Here is a 17,550-nt window from a genome sequence, read left to right on the forward strand (position 1 = left end):
TTAGTAGTAGTGGTGTTAACTCTTCTCTGAAAGTTTGGTAGAATTCTCCAGTGAAGCCATCTGGGCCAGGGCTTTTTTTTTGTTGGGAGTTTTTATATTACATTTTCAATCTCTTCTTTTGTTATAGGTTTATTTAGTTGTTCTACCTTTGTTTGTGTTAGTTTACTTTGGTAGTGTGTTCCTAGAAATTTGCCCATTTCCTCTAGGTTTTCAAATCAGCATGGCATTTTTTGATATTGGCTTTAACATCCTTAAGACACTTCAGGATCTTTTTCTTCTTTGTGACTTCATTCTTGAATTATTTCAATCAGTCTATAAAGGACATATTCAATTTGCTAATAAACTAGTGCACTAAGGGACATTCTTTATGTCCTTTTGCCTTGTCTTCAAGGGCTAGTCAGAAGCTAAGTAAGAGTTGGGTGTATATGTATACTTAGGTACTTGGGGTATGGATAGAGTCACTAGTCAGGGAGTGTGGCAGAAATCAGAGTGAACACACTAAGTCTATGGGACAGCGAAACATGGTGGGCTGAAAACCAGGCAATGAGTTGTCCCAAACCAGTAGATTACAGTCGTAGAGTAGTAAGACAGGTATGCATTCTTCCGGGGTGCATGTCAGAAACAGAAGGCCTGAGCAATGGGGGTGGAACAACTTGATATGACAGCCCCCAGGAGAGCTTGTTTCTGAAGCAAGTTTTATAAAAATGAAGATGCAAGTTCACTTTGGTCTGTCTGAGTTCTTCAGGGAGAAGTCGTGAATATCTCTATCTAGAGTGTGGAGGGCATAGGTAAAGGTGAATCCTAGCAGGAATTTAGCAGGCTGCTGCAATTCATTCCCTTTTTCGTACATAGTTCTGGTCAGTTCCAGATCCTTGTTCTTTTTACTGCATTTGCTTATGTCATTTTACTTTCCGCTGTGAATTAATCTCTTTTGGATGGTGAATCTCTCTCTTAATAAATGAGTTTTAAAGCAAGATGTTAAGCTCAGAGCTTAAGAATAGTATCCATTCTTTCCTAACCCAATTTTAAGCCCAGCTCTGGTCACATTAGCTGGCAAGCTAAGACATTTATCTTTGTCAACTCTGATTAACTTCTGAACTGGTGTACTTGTATTTTAATACCTATTGCCGTTGAGTCTATTCCGACTCATAGCAACCCTATAGGACAGAGTAGAACTGCCCTGTAGGTCTTCCATGGAGCAGCTAGTGGATTCAAACTTTTTGGTTAGCAGCTGAGCTCTAACCACTGCACCACCAGGGCTTGGCATTCTGCATGCGAATGACATCTACACTTTTATCCTCTTTGGGTTAGAGAATATCTGGATAACAGTCTTTGTTTCCAACAAAATAAGACTTTCCTCTATTAATTAATGGCTGTTTCCAACTGGCTCTAGATTTTTTATTTTCATTCTCTCCCGATTACTCGTTGACTTCTATCTATATTTCTGTGGAGTGCAGGAGTCTAATGATCCTACCTGATTTGCCACCAGCATGACATAAACACTTTTATCTGGAAAGGTAATTTATGACTGGAGAGAGGATTGGGCAAGGAGGAAGAGGGAGATGAGTAGAATCAGCTAATGAGATGGTGATGGAGGAGGAGGCCTCTTGGAAAGTGCTCAAGAAAAATTAATGGAACTGATGGGTTGAGGGAGGACAGAAAGGTGGTGGCCAAGATTGATAGTTGATAGACAGAGAAGGCAGTATTTCACAGAAAGCCCAAGTACACTATGCCAGGGTCAGGAAGGTTTGGGGAAAGGGAGGGAGGAGAAAAGAGAGGAAACTGTCAAGTTACCAGCTCTTCAGTTTAATTGGAAGCCTAAAATCGGAGCGGAGAAGGGGTGCAACTTTTCTTCATTGGTGCCCTGAGTTGAGCAAAGGCTCTATCCCTGACTTCCTCTCCCTTTTTTCTTTCCCTCTTCCTTTTCATTCCTTCCTCCTTTGCTCCCTCCTTCCCTTCCTTCCTCTCCTTTTTTCTTTCCTTCCTCCTTACTTTGTCTTTCCTTCCTCACCCTTTTTTTCCCCTTCCTCCCTTCCTTCTTTCTCTATCTCTCTCTTCCTTTCCTGGCCTATTGAAACATCTCCATGTTGAAGAGTTTGCTTAATGTCATCATGGCCCTAAACCATCAATTTGTCAGTAAAGGAAATTGTCATTAATTTTAATGAAAGGGAATATGACTAATGTCCAGGGAAAACCAGGCGACAACCCAAAAACAGTGTGTATCCAGGAAATCAGCAGAAGGAATATCCCTCTGATCACATCTGTTATTACCTCATGGAATTTGGATGATTCGTTGTGGCTGAGAATTTTTGCAAGATATTATAAGTTAAATAGTATTTTTAAAGCCCTTTCTCCCAGGCTTCTTTGCTTCTAAAGCAAGGCCTTTTGTTGTTTCTTTACTATGATTCCACTTTTTGGTTCTGTTCCAAAAAATACAATAACAATCTTCTTTGAAATCTCTTTATTTATCGAGTGCTCTTGGCCAGTACATCCTACACGTGGATTAAATAGATGGCATCAACAGTGTGGTTGGGAGACAAAGAGGAGAAGCAGAGCAAACGAGAAGAAGGGTCGTGCTGTCCAAACATTAGCTTCTGGGTTGGGAAATTTCAGTCTCTGCAGCTTGTCTACCAGAATAGCAACAATGAAGTCTAATCTATAAAGGAAATTTCCAGCTTAGGTTGAAGGAGCTGTCTGTCCAGTTAAAGCTGTGATGGGAACATTCCTCTCTTTGGAATGACACTGTGGGAAGCATCCAGTGAGTCTAGGAGGCCACTGAGTTCTGGTTTAGTTGTTTCTTCTTAAAATAGCTCTTCAGTGAGAAGGCGGAAGCTCTACTTGCTCATGGTAAAGTTTTAAGTTTGACTGATGCCAGGAAGATGAAGGTCTTTAACTATATATGAGCTTATAAAGAAACCAAATGTTTATTGTTGTTTTTATAGGGCTATGGGGCATGTGTTTTTAACATACCTTTAATTCTCTTCGTAAGTGCAAATATAATATTGCCTAGTGCTTTGAAGGCCACCAAGAAAGGTACTAGGTGAGTATCTTAAGGTAGTAAGAGTAGAGGTAGAGTTTTTATGAGTTTATGGACCAGGAAGAGAAATGCATTTGCAATTAGCAATTTTTTCCATAGATTTATGATATCCTCTCCGATATAACACTCATTTCTTTTTTTTTCTCCTTTATGTTTCCTAACCACTATTTCCTTTTTTTCTTTAAAAAAGTAAGGCCCAAAGTAAGCATAAGCTGAAATTGACATTCAATTGAACTTCTTATCATAGTAGAGGTCATGCAGTGTGATGGAAAGAACCAGGGACTGAGAGATGGAAGGAGTTCTTCACCATGGCTTGGGGTAATTCTCAAGGCAAAGGATTGGCTTATCTTGAAGAAATAATCTGTGTGTAGAGTCGGGAAGGAGCCCTGGTGGTGCAGTGATTAAGAGCTCGGCTGCTTAGCAAAAAAGGTCAGCAAGTGGCAGTTGAAAACCCTATGGGCAGTTCTACTCTGTCCTATAGGGTCACTATGCGTCAGAATTGACTTGATGGCAACAGGTTTGGGTTTTTTTGTTTTGTTTTGTTGTTTGGTTTATAGTGGGGAATTGGGTATGATATCAAATACTTAGTGATTATACAGATATTCCGGCAGTTTAAGAGCTGGAACCTGGTATTTCAAGAGTCCAGTGTTTAAGTCTAACTCTTCTACTTATTAACTTTGAGAACTTGGGTAAACTAATTTCTCTAAAAATAAATTTCCTCATATATATAATAGGAACAATAGTATTTGCTACCCTATAGAATTGTGAGAATTAAAATGATACAATGCATATATGGGTCAGCATATAGTAATTGTTCAATAAACCTTAGTTATTATTGGTTTTGTTATTGTTGTTAATACAAAGTGAAATACTCGTCATCTCCATAATCAAACAAAAATGATTGGAACAAAGACTTGAGTTTATCATTTTATTACTTTGTACCTTATTTTTCTCACTAAAGAGAAAAAGCACGAATATGCATTTGGGATATTATTGTTGTTGTTAGGTTCAGTCGAGTTGGTTCTGACTCATAGCGACCCTATAGCGACTCAATATAGCAAAGATAAATAGTATCTTGCCCTTTTTAGCTTCTTGGAATAGATGTAGATGAGAGAAGTGTATATTAACCATTTCCCATGATCTCAGGGTGAGCACTGGCAACTGTTTTGGTTGTAGGTGCTAGTCCTCATGACAGCTTGGTCTTTGTCTCTCTGCCAATCCAAAAGACAATGCTGATTGGGAGTGTCAGAGTCTGATTAGATATGGTTCTGTTTTTCTCTAAGTACTGATCCCTTGGTGTGATACTTTCTCTTCTTGTACCTCCAGGGCATACATGAGTGTGAAGGAGTTGAAGGAGGCCCTGCAGCTCAACAGTACTCACTTTCTGAATGTCTACTTTGCCAGCTCAGTTCGGGAAGACCTTGCAGGTGCAGCCACCTGGCCCTGGGACAAGGAAGCCACTAGTCACCTGGGTAAGTGAAGCGAAGGCCAAATATGGTAGGAAAAACAAGGAGATATGAAGAGGTTTGTGAAATCACATTTGGGGGAAAAAAAGAAGAAAAAGCATAAATTTACTCCATAAATTGGTTGCTTTGGGCTGAGAATGGCTTTTGGGAGAGTCTATCAAAATGTTTCAATGCAGACAAGTAAGAGACATTAGAGAAAACAGTGGCAAATACCCAGGATGTTCTAGACAGATTTTATAATCTAGATCTAAATAAACTGCTGCATGGAATAAGATCCATTTAAGTAGACAGCCTTAAGGGGCAAACTAGCAAGAAGATGGCTATACTTTGAAACCTACTTTATAATAATCACTGTGCCAGAAGACTGGTTGGGCTTCTTGCGTGGATTGGGCTCTTGAGGAGATCGTGGGAAATTCAGCCTGGTGAGCAGGCTTGCCAGTTCACCTAGGAGAAGGTTGGACACTGTAATACTAATCCCTTTTATCATATATTATCAATATTATAAAGGGAATCTTACTGACCAGTCAATAAGAGTCATTAAATCAGTTTAATCAACGCATGAAAAAAAAGTGTTAAATATAGTTTGTATATACTTTCAAAGAGTCTTGAGTAGGAGTCTACAGAAAATTATTTAAAAACTGAATTACCATAATTAGGAGGAATCTTTCATGTTGCAAAGAGAATGATTATAAAGACCAGCAACAATGTTATAAATGATTTAAAAGAGGTTATGCAGGGTTAATCTTCTTAGTAATCGAATATGAAACTGGAATAAATTGACGGAGGGCTCATATATAGCTGCATATGTTAAGCCGATGTAGGATGGGAACATTGTGAAGTGGAGGCGAGAACATATTGAATTGATAATCAAAGAAAATATGAGCAAGTGTCCACAGGGCAGCTTGGGTTGTGGATTGGGGAGTGAGTAGTAGCTTAGCATAGATGAAAAAATATTGTTGCTACTAAGAGGGAACCAGAACATGAAAAGCCCTAAGGTGAATCAGGTCAAGTTGCAGAAGGGGTTTTATACGTGTATATATTAGGTAGTGGAGGAGATAATGAAAATTTGAACACGTGCTGATCCAAACTGAGTGCTTTGCTAGCCTGCATGGCCCCCATCTGATCAGTTTTAGAGTCCTTCAGTCTTTTATCACTTAAATTTGTATTTACAGTTCTCAGTACATGAAAAGCCAGAAACGTATGATGCTAGTGGTGACCTGAGGCTACCAAGGCAGGAGTTTGCATGTGTTGATGACTTATTTCACCAAATAAGAACCTGGTATCTTCAGGGGTATATTCAGGTTTATCTGCAATTATTGTAAGTAGATAACTAGGGAAAGAAGTGTCGCTGGGTGGAATGAGGCATTTTGTTGGACCTGACCAAAAAAAAAAAAAAAAAGCCTTATAAATTGTAGCCTACATTACATGACCTGTAGTTTCAGGAAAAATGCTAAAAGGTATTCAATAGGGCTAATGGGGAAAGGCTATTTGTTTCAGTCATATATTTTCAAGCTGCTCAGGTCAACTGGAGATACCCCTGTACTTCCCAGCTGAGTCATTCTAATATTTGTGACAGTAAAGGGTAGACTAAAAGGTCATCTTCCAATAATCTATTTATGGTGAGGTTGGGTGTCTTGAATTATCTACACAGAAAACAACAGTGGCAGAGGGAGCAGAAGGAGCAATGTAAGAAAATACCTGCAAATTGATAGACACCTCAATCCCTAAGGATAACTTTTTGAGAAGGTGTGTGAGCAGGCTCCTGCCAACAAGGTTTACCCAGGTAGCCCTAGGTCTATCATGTAGGAGCCCTGGTAGAGCAACGATTAATCGCTCAGCTGCTAACTGGAAGGTTAGCAGTTTAAACCCACCCCCTGGCTCTGTGGAAGAAAGACCTGGTGATCTGCTTCTGTAAAAATTGCATCCAAGAAAACCCTATGGGGCAGTTCTACTCTGTCACATGGGGTCACTAGGAGTTGGAATCAGCTCAATGGCAGCCAACAACAGCAACAACAAATTCCCTCAAAATTGGCTCTTTGAAGGCATCAGACATCAGCCAAGGAAGCAATGACTTGAGGGGCCTAATCCCAGAGAAAAGAAAAATGCATTGAAGTGAGCCTCATATTTAACCTACAGTTATTATTGTTGTTGTTAGGTGCCATTGAGTCAGTTCCAACTCATAGTGACCCCATATATAACAGAATGAAACACTGCTCGGTCCTGCGCCATCTTCATGATCTTCATGACCGTTGCTGTATTTGAGCCCATTGTTGTAGCCACTGTGTCAATCCATCTCATCTATTTTCAGGGAAATTGCCAAGTTCTCAGTAAAGGAAATAGAGATAGAATAGAGAACAACAGTCTCTTGCATCAGTCTCACTACTGAGGAGACAAAAATTAGAGTTCAGGTCTTCCAGGGAAACCAAGACTTGAGGGACCAAGACCCCAAAGAAATAAAAATCACAGAAATGTGAGCCTAATATTCTGCTCATAATTTTCTCTTAAGATAGCTGCTAATTTTTAAACTATGCATTCTCAGGGCCAGTGGCCAAGAAAACAAGTGGAAAATAACAGCTAAAAGATTACAGAGGTAAACAGTGATTTTAGAAGTCTTATATTACGGGAGAGAAAAAAAACAGAGTTGAGATTCTGTCTAGGAGGAGGGGTTCTAAGACATCTTATGTGTAAGGACAAACAAAACATAGTCTAGTTTACACAAGTCCTGAAATCCAGCCTGAATTACTCATAATTCCTGACTGGAGAGGGTCATCTGCCTATATCTGAATGGCCTAACAAAAGAAAATTAAATATTCTTTGGAGGAAGACGATATCATTAAGAGCCTCTGTAAGTTTTCATTCACAATGTCCAGCAATCAATAAAAAATTACCAAGTATGCCAGGAGACAGGACGAAATGATAGTAAGCCAAAAAATCAAATCAAAGCAAAACAAAACAAAAACCAATAAACCAACAAATTATAGTCCAGACCCACGGATTATCCAGATATTGGAGGTATCAGACATTGACTTTAAAATAAGTATGATTAACGTGTTCAAAAATAGATTAAAAAGATGGAATTACTTCAGAGAAATGTAATCTATAATAAAAAATTAAATTCAAGTTTTAGAACTGAAAAATACAGTAACCGATACTAGAAATTAATAGGTGTGATTATGAGCAGAAGAAAGAATTAAAGAACTAGATGATTGCCAAAAATATCCACATTGAAGCAGAGAGAAAAAATTATGAGAAATATAAAAAAGAGCTTAAGAGACATTTGAGACATAATGAAAATTTTCTAATGTATGCCCATTTGGAATTCTAAAAGAAGAACGGAGAGGAATTGGGGCAGAAGCAATATTCAAAGAGATAATGGCTGAGAGTTTTGCAAACTGACAAGATATCACAGTACTGATTCAAGCCTGTTCTACAAATGCTCAAGTAGGATAAATAGAAAGAATGTCACACTTAGGTTCATTAGAGAAAAGTGCTGAAAATCAAAGACAAAGGTAAAAATCCCAAACTAGCCAGAGAAAAAAGATGTATTACTTTTAAAAGGCATACCAATAAGAATTATACGATGACTTTTCTACAGAAACTATGGAAGTCATAAGATAATAGATGTCTTCTTTTCAAATTGTGGTGAAAATATACACAACAAAACATTTACCAATTTAACAATTCCTACATGTACCATTCAATGACTTTGATTACTCTTTTCCTGTTGTGCAACCCCATCTCTAACTTTTTTCTAATTATTCCACCACCATTAACAAGAATTAGTGCCTCCCTTCCCTCTCTCTCTTCCATCCCAGTGACTGCTAATAAGCTTTGATTTCTATACATTTGTGTATTTCATATAAGTGAGATTATACAGTATTTGTCCTTTTATGAGTAACTTATTTTGCTCAGCAAAATGTTTTCAAGGTTCATTCATGTGTGGCATGCATTGGGACTTCACTTATCTTTATGGCTAAGTAATACTCAATTGTATGTATGTACCAAATTTTATCCATTCATCTGTTGATGGAATTTCAGTTGTTTCCACCTTTTGGCTATTGTGAAAAGTGCTGCAATGAACATTGGTGTACAGGTTTCTATTTGCATTCCCACTTTCGCTTCTTTTGGGTATATACCTAGAATCGGGATTGCTGAGTCATATGGTAGTTCTATGTTTAATTTTTTGAGGAACTGCCAAACTGTTTTCCACAACAGCTGTACCATTTTGCATTTCCACCAACAGTGGATGAAGGTTCCAGTTTCTCCATATCCTCTCCAATACCTCTTGTTTTCCATTTTTTTGATCATTGCCATTTTAATGGGGGTGAGGTGATATCACATTGTGGTTTCAATTTTCATCTCCCTAATGGCTAATGAGGTTCCTGGGTGGCACAAACACTTTACACTTGCTACTAGCCTGAAGGTTGGTAGTTCAAAAAAAAAAAAAAAAAGGTGAGAGTAATGCCAGCTTTGATGGTTAAGGTTATATGTCAACTTGGCTGGGCCATGATTCCCAGTGGTTTGGCTGTTATGTAATGATGTTGTCATCCTCCATTTTGTGATCTGATGTCGTCATCCTTCGTTTTCGCATAATACCAGTCTTGCATAATGACCTGGTCTTTGGAACCTAGCCATGTCAATAAGTAAGGAGACGGTGTATATATATATTTGGTATTAGACCCTTGTAAGATATATGGCTCCTGAAAATTTTCTCTAAATCTGTTGGTTGTCTATTTGCTTTGTTGATAAAGTCATTTGATGAACAAAAGTATTTAATTTTTACGAGGTGCCATTTATGTATTTTGTCTTTTGTTACTCATGCTTTTGTTGTCATTAAGTTGATATTTTTTAAAGTGCTAAAAGAAAATAACTGCCAACTTAGGATTCTATATTCAGCAAATATATCTTAAAATTAAGAAAAAATAAAGTTTATTTCAGACAAACAACCACCAAGATAATTTAATAACAGCACCAAAAGAAATACTGAAGAAAGTTGTGAAGGGGAAGGAAAATGACCCAAGATGGAAGCAGAGAAATGCAAAAAGAAATGAATAACAGTAGAAATAGTAAAAATATTAAAAGCAGTAATAATTCTGCTTTTGAGGTTTTAAATATATATACAATTAAAACATATGACAACAGTAGCACAAAATCCAAGAAGAGAATAAATTAAAGAGTTTAAATTTCCTACTTTGCCTGTATCTAAAAAAAAGTACTAATTTTAGATCATTTTAGACAGCAGTGAGTCAAAAATACATGTTGTAATCTTTAGGGTAACCATTAAAAGACTAATCAATCTCTAGATAACAAGCTAATAGAGCAGGAAATGAAATAATTCAAAGGAAGCAAGAAAGATGGAGAAAATAGAAATAAATAACAGATGGAACACGCAGAAGCAAATAGTAAGATATTGCTTTAAACCTAATATATTAGTAATTATATTGAATGTAAATGGACTAAATATACCAATTCAAAGCCAAAAATTGTCATTCTAGAAGCAAAACCGAAGTATATAGTGCTTATAAGAGACATACCTTTTTTTTTTTTTTAATTGTACTTCAGGTGAAGGCTTACAGAACAAATAGTTTCTCATGAAACAGAAGTACACATGTTATTTTATGACATTGGTTAACAACCCCACAACATATCAACCCTCTAACTTCTCAACCTCTTTTTTTTTTTGGTGAAAATACACATAGCCAAAGATACACCATTTCCAAAATTTCTACATGCACAGTTCAGTGACATTGACTGCGCTCTTCCAATTGTGCTGTTATTCTCACTTAAGATGAGGGCTTACAGAACAAAATGGTTTCTCATTTAACAGTTACTACACATGTTGCCCTATGACAATGGTTAACAATCTCACAACACATCAACAATATCCTTACTCAACCTTGGGTTCCCTATCACCGGCTTCCTTGTCCCCTTCTACTTTCTGGCCCTTGTCACTGGACTCCTGTACCTCGTTAGTCTCATTTGGTTTTACGGGGCTGTCCACTTCCAGGCTGAACAGCGAACCTTGGAGGTAACTTCACCACTGAGCTAAAAGGGTGTCTGGGGGCCATACTCTTGGGGTTTCTCCAGTCTCCTTTAGGCCAGTAAATCTGGTCTTTTATTTGTGAGTTAGAATTGTGCTCTACATCCTTCTCCAGCTCTGTCCAGAACCCTGTGTTGTGATCCTGGTCAGAGCAGTCAGTGGTGGTAGCCGGGCACCATCTAGCTGTACTGGACTCAGTCCAGTCGAGGCCTTGGTAGCTGTGGACAATTAGTCCTTCAGACTAATATTTTCCTTGTATCCTGTTCTCTTCATTCTCCCTTGCTCTCGAAGGGATGAGACCAGTGGAGTATCTTAGTTGGCCGCTCACAGGCTTTTAAGACCCCAGACACTACTCACCAAGGTAGAATGTAGAGCATTGTCTTTATAAGTTGTGTCATGCCAATTGAGCTAAATGTTCCCTGAGGAATTCAGTCCCTCAGGGAGTTTGGATGTGTCTATGGAGCTTCCATGACCTTTCCTTGTACAAGTTGTGCTAGTTTCTCCTGTATTGTGTACTGTAAGAGACATATCTTAAATATGAAACACTTAAAGGTTGAAAGTAAAAGGATGAAAAATATATACAATGCAAATACTAACCTAAAGGAAGTCAGTGTGGCTTTGTAATATCAGATAAAGTAAACTTTAAGATAGTATTACCAGAGATAAATAGGAATAATTTATAATGAAAAAAACATCAATTCAGTTGGAAAATGTAACAGTGATAAGTTTGTATGTACTTAATATCATGTCCTGGAGTCCTTGAAGGAGCCCTGGTGGCACAGTGGTTAAGAGTTATGGCTGCTGATCAAAAGGTCGGCAGTTCACATCCACCAGCTGCTCCTTGGAAACGCTATGGGGCATTCTACTCTGTTCCGTAGGGTCGCTATGCGTTGGAATCGACTGGATGGCAATGGCTTTTTTTTTTTAATGGAGTCCCTGGGTGGCGCAAATGGTTAAGCTCTCAACTACTAGTTGAAAGATTGGCAATTTGAATCCACCCAGAGGCACCTCAGAAGATGGGCCTGGCGATCTGCTTCCAAAAGTATGCAGCCCTGAAAACCCTATGGAGCAGTTCTTCTGCACACGTGGAGTTGCCATGAGCCAAATTTACTTCCTGAAAATATGTAAAATGAAAACTGAGGAGATAAAAGAATAGGCAAATCCACAACCATTGTGAGTGGTTTTAAACATTTCTCACAAAATAGTAGAATAAGCAAACAAAAAATCAGTAGAAATATATAAGATTTGAAAAACATGATTAATAAATTTGACTGAATTGACAAAATTAGAACAGTATACCTAAACAGTGAACATTCTTTTGGGTGCCATGGAAAATACACCAAGTGTTGAACTGAAAAGCAAATTTTAAAGGTTTGAAATCACAAAGACTTCATTGTCTGACTTCATTGGAAACGTGCTAAAAATCAATTAACAACAATAACAAAATAGTTAGGAAATCCCTAAGTGTTTAGAAATCAAGCAGTATACTTACCACACTATGGTTCAAAGAAAAAATCACAATAGAAATAGGAAAATATTTTAAACTGAACAAAATGACAATATGGCATAACAAAATTTGTGGTATACAGTTAAAGCCTCACATGGGAAATTTATAGATTTGTATGTTAGAAAAGAAGAATGTCTGATCTAAGTATCTGTCTCAAGAAGCCAGCAAAGGATAGCAAGTTAAACCCAAAGAATGAAGACATTAAGACATTGTCTCAGGCTGGGTTCTCTAGAGAAACAAAACCAGTAAAGTGTATAAATATATATATACAGAGAGATTATATCAAGGAAACAGCTCACGCTATTGTAGAGGCTAGAACGTCCCAAGTCCGTGGATTGGGGTAGAGGCCTCTCCCAAGTCACACAGCTGCAGAAGCTGGCAAGCCCAAGATTGGAAGGTCAGAGAGCGGGGCTCCCACTCACAGGCTGTGCAGATTGACGAATCCGAGGTTCGGCAGATAAGCTGACAGCTCAAGTCCCAAGAACGGGAGATGAGAAGACAGGAAGCAGCCGCAGGATCCAGAGAGAGCAAAAAGCCAGAATGTCTGCTTATATACAGATGCGGGCCACACCCCCAAGGAGACTCCCTTTCATCTGATTGGCTACTCACAGTATATTCAATCATGGGAGTGACTACATTAAAACACAGAAAATCATGGCCCAGCCAAGTTGACACACAATCTTAACCATCACAGACATAATAAAAATAAGAGATCAATAAAATAGAAATAAACATTCATTAGAAAAAAAAATTCACAAAACCAAAAGTTAATTGTCTGGGGGGTAAAAAAAAAACAAAACCCTAGACAGACTGACTAATCAAGAAAAACACATGAGAGAGAAAGAATACATTACCACTATGAGGAATGAAAAGGAGCCCCGGTGACGCACAGCTGCTAACCAAAATGTTGGCAGTTCAAACTCACCAGCCACTCTGGCTTTGTGGGAGAAAGATGTGGCAGTCTGCTTCAATAAACAGTTACAACCTTGGAAACCCTATGGGCAGTTCTACCCTGTCCTACAGGGTGGCTATGAGTCAGAATCAATTTGACGGCACAGGTATGTATGTGTGTATGAGGAATGAAAACCCTAACGTCCTTACATATACTACAGGCATTAACAGGCAATAATTTCTTTCAAAAAATAGTGCTGTAGCAATTGGACATTCATAGGCAAAATAAAACAAACAAACAAAATAACTCTCAGCCTGAACCTCACAGCCTATACAAAAATTAACTATAAAACTTTTAGAAGGAAACATTCAGGACAGGGCTAGGTGAAGAGTGCTTATATATGACACCAAAAGCATGGGCCAGAAAAGAAAAACTGATAAATCAGACTTCATTAAATTAAAATCTTTTGCTCTGTGAAAAACTCTGTGAAGAAGATAAATAAACTACAGACTGGGAGAAAATATTTGCAAACCATGTATCTGGCAAAGTACTTGAATCTAGAGTATATAAAGAACTCTCAAAACTTAGCAATAAAACAAACATTCCAATTAGAAAACTGGCAAACATTAGAGAAATGCAGATCAAAACTACAATGAGATATCATCTCACCCCAACAAGGCTAGCACTAATCCAAAAAACACAAAATAGTAAATGCTGGAGAGGTTGTAGAGAGACTGGAACACTTATACACTGTTGGTGGGAATTTAAAATGGTACAACCACTTTGGAAATCAATTTGGTGCTCCCTTAAAAAGCTAGAAATAGAAGTACCATACGATCCAGCTATCCCACTCCTTGGAATATGTCCTAGAGGAATAAGAGCCATCACACAAATAGATATGTACACACCCATGTTCATTGCAGCACTATTCACAATAGCAAAAAGATGGAAACAACCTAGGTGCCCATCAACAGATGAATAGATAAACAAATCGTGGTATATTCACTTAGTGGAATATTACACAACGATAAAGAACAACGATGAAGCTGTGAAACATCTTATAACATGGAGGAATGTGGAGGTCATTATGCTGAGTGAATTTAGTCCATCACACAGAAGGACAAATATTGTATAAGACTACTATTATAAGAACTCAAGAAAAGGTTTAAACACAGAAGAAAACATTCTTTGATAGTTACGAGGGTGGGGAGGGAGGGTGAGGGTTATTTACTAACTAGATAGTAGATAAGAATTATCTTAGGTGAAGGGAAGGACAGCACACACTACAGGGGAAGTCAGCACAACTGGACTAAACCAAAGCTACGAAGTTTCCTGAATACAATCAAACAGTTTGAGGGACAGAGTAGGGGTCTGGGGACCATGCTTTCAGGGGACATCTAGGTCAATTGGCATAACAAAGCTTATTAAGAAAATGTTCTGCATCCTACTTTGGTGAGTGGCGTCTGCAGTCTTAAAAGCTTGCAAGCAGCCATCTAAGATACATTAATTGGTCCCAACCACCTGGAGTAAAAGAGAATGAAGAACACCAAAGACACAAGGAAAATATTAGCCCAAGAGACGGAAAGGGCCACATAAACCAGAGACTTCATCAGCCTGAAACCAGAAGAATTAAATGATGCCCAGCTACCACCAATGACTGCCCTAACAGGGAACACTACAGAGAGTCCCTGATGGAGCAGGAGAAAGGTGGGGTGCAGAACTAAAATTCTAGGAAGAAGACCAGACTTAATGGTCTAACTGAGATTGGAAGAACCCTGGAAAGCATGGCCCCTGGATTCTCTATCAGCCCAGAACTAAAACAATTTCCGAGGCCAACTCCTCAGACAGGGATTGGACTGGACTGTGGGACATAAAGTGATACTTGTGAGGAATGTGCCTCTTAGTCAAGTAGATACAAGAGACCAAAGGGGCAGCTTCTGTCCAGAGGTGAGATGGGAAAGCAGAGAGAGTTAGGAACTGGTTGAATGGTCATGGGGAATCAGGGGCAGAAAGGAGGAGTGTGCTGTCACAGTACAGGGAGAGCAATTAGGGTCACATAACAATGTATGTATAAATTTTTGTATGAGAGACTAACTTGAAATGTAAACTTCACTTAAATTACAACAATTAAAAAAAATAGAAAACTGACAAAGATATGAACAGACATTTTACCAAAGAGGATATACAGATGGAAAATAAGCACATGAAAAAAATGTTCAATATCATTAGACATTAGGGAAATACAAATGAAAACTACAATGAGATAGCATCACCCACCTATTAGAAGAGCTAAAGGAAAAAAAATTTTAAAAAAACTAGTTGACAATACTAAATGCTGGTGCAGATGCAGAAACTGAATATCTCATACATTGCCTGTGGGAAAATCAAATGGTACAACTCCTGTGGAAAATAGTTTGGAAGTTTTTATAGAACTAAATGTTCACCTACCATATGACCCAACAATTGGATTCCTAGACATTTATTCCAGAGAAATGAAAACTTATGTCCACTCACAAACCTGTACATGAACCTTTATTGCAGCTTAGCTTGTAATAGTCCAACAATGAAAATGACCAAAATGTTCAGTGCTGACTGTTTAAACTATGAACATGGTATATTACTGAGCAATAAAAAGGAACAGAGTATTAATACATGCAACAGCTTGGAGGGATCTCAAGGGCATTATACTGAGTGAAAAAAGACAATCTCAAAAGTTTACATGCTGTATGATTCCATTTATGCGGTATTCTCAAAATGACAAAATTATATATAGAGAGAGCAGATTAATAGTTGTCAGGGGTTAGGAATGAGCTGAGGAATGGAGGAGAGGGGGTAAGTGTGACATAAAAGGGTAGCAGGAGGAAGATCTTTTTATTTATTATTTTCTTTTTATTATACTTTAGGTGAAAGTTTACAGAGAAAATTGGTTTCTCATTAAATAATTAATACACATATTGTTCTGTGACATTGGTTGCTAACCCCACGATGTGTCAACACTCTTCTCGACCTTGAGTTCCCCATTCCATGCATCCCCCTTTCCAGTCCCCTCCTGCCTTCTTGTCTTTGCCCCTCGCCTAGTATGCCCATTCAGTCTTGTATATGGTTGAACAACATGTATTATTGTTTGTTTTATAGGCCTGTCTAATCTTTGACTGAAGGATGAACCTTAGGAGTGACTTTGGTACTGACTTAACAGAGTGTCTGGGGACATACTCTCGTGGTTTCTCCAGTCTCTGTCAGACTAATAAATCTGGTCTTTCTTTTGTGAGTTTGAATTTTTTCCTACATTTTTCTCCAGCTCTGTCCGGGACCCTCTATTGTGATCCCTGTCAGAGCAGTCAGTAGTGGTGGCCGAGCACCATCTAGTTGCGCTGGACTCAGTCTGGTCGATGCTGTGGCGGTTGTGGTCCATTAGTCCTTTGGACTAATCTTTCCCTTGTGTCTTTGGTTTTCTTCATTCTCCCTTGCTCCAGATGGGATGAGACCAGTAGACGTATCTTAGATGACTGCTCACAAGCTATTAAGACCCCAGACGCTACTCACCAAAGTAGGATGTAGAACATTTTGTTTATAAACTATGTTATGCCAATTGAGCTAGATGTTCCCCACAACCATGGTCCCCAGGCCTTAGCCCAGTAACTCAGTCCCTCAGGGAGTTTGGATGTGTCTATGAAGTTTCTATGGCTTTGCCTTGGTCAAGTTGTGCTGAGTTCCCCAGAATTGTGTACTGTCTTACCCTTCACCAAAGTTACCACTTATCTATTGTCTAGCTAGTGTTTTTCCCTCCCTACACCTCCCCTCCCTTGTAATCATCAAAGATTGTTTCTTTCTGTATGTATACCTTTTCATGAGTTTTTATAATGGTGGTCTCATACAGTATTTGTCCTTTTGTGATTGACTTATTTGACTCAGCATAATGCCCTAGCAGGAGGAAGATCTTAATAGTGATAAACCACTTCTGTATCTTAATTGCAGTAATGGTTACACAAATCTGCACATGTGAGAAAATTACTAGGAACGGTGCATGCAGGCATGTGTACACATGCACACATACACGCACATGCACTGGTGAAATCTGTATAAGATCTATGACTTGTATATGTAAGCAGAGAACTTTTCATATAGCAGGTACTCTGTGAATGCTCAAGGAATGAAGGTATGAATGAATAAATGAGTGAAGTTATTAAATCTAAATTATTTCAAGAAATGTTTAAATTATTTCACGAGTCATTGACTCAAAATAAATTGTAAAAGAAGATAGGGATATTTATATTTTATTCTTAAACTCCTGAGAAATAACCATGTTCCCCTACAATATGTTTCTTGATAGGATTTTCAGAAGTAGAAGACTAGACTGAACAGCTCACATATCTAACTCAATATGAAATTACTTGTGCTCTTATACATTTCCTCTGGTTCAATCACCACTATGATTGAATAAAGGAACTATATTGACCTAAATCAGATGTAGAGTAACACAGACAGCTGGCATAACATGATAGAGGCAAACGTTTAGGATTTTCTAAATAGAGTCTATTCAAGACTCAAGATTATCTGCTTGTGTCAACATGCAAAACCCCTATATTTTGAGGGTCAGCAAATGACCAC

General features: G+C 38.3%; 1 protein-coding gene across 1 annotated transcript in view; it reads left to right on the forward strand.

The window, feature by feature from the left end:
* PAPPA2 (pappalysin 2) overlaps nt 1-17,550 on the forward strand; it is a 335,895-nt gene that overhangs the window by 126,120 nt on the left and 192,225 nt on the right. Inside the window, exon 3 of the mRNA XM_004372847.2 lies at nt 4,364-4,509. Within this exon, the coding sequence (XP_004372904.1) occupies nt 4,364-4,509 (146 nt within the window). The remainder of the gene's footprint in view (nt 1-4,363; nt 4,510-17,550) is intronic.

Source organism: Trichechus manatus, unplaced genomic scaffold (genome assembly GCF_000243295.1).
Source record: "Trichechus manatus latirostris isolate Lorelei unplaced genomic scaffold, TriManLat1.0 scaffold00021, whole genome shotgun sequence".
Classification (NCBI taxonomy): domain Eukaryota; kingdom Metazoa; phylum Chordata; class Mammalia; order Sirenia; family Trichechidae; genus Trichechus; species Trichechus manatus.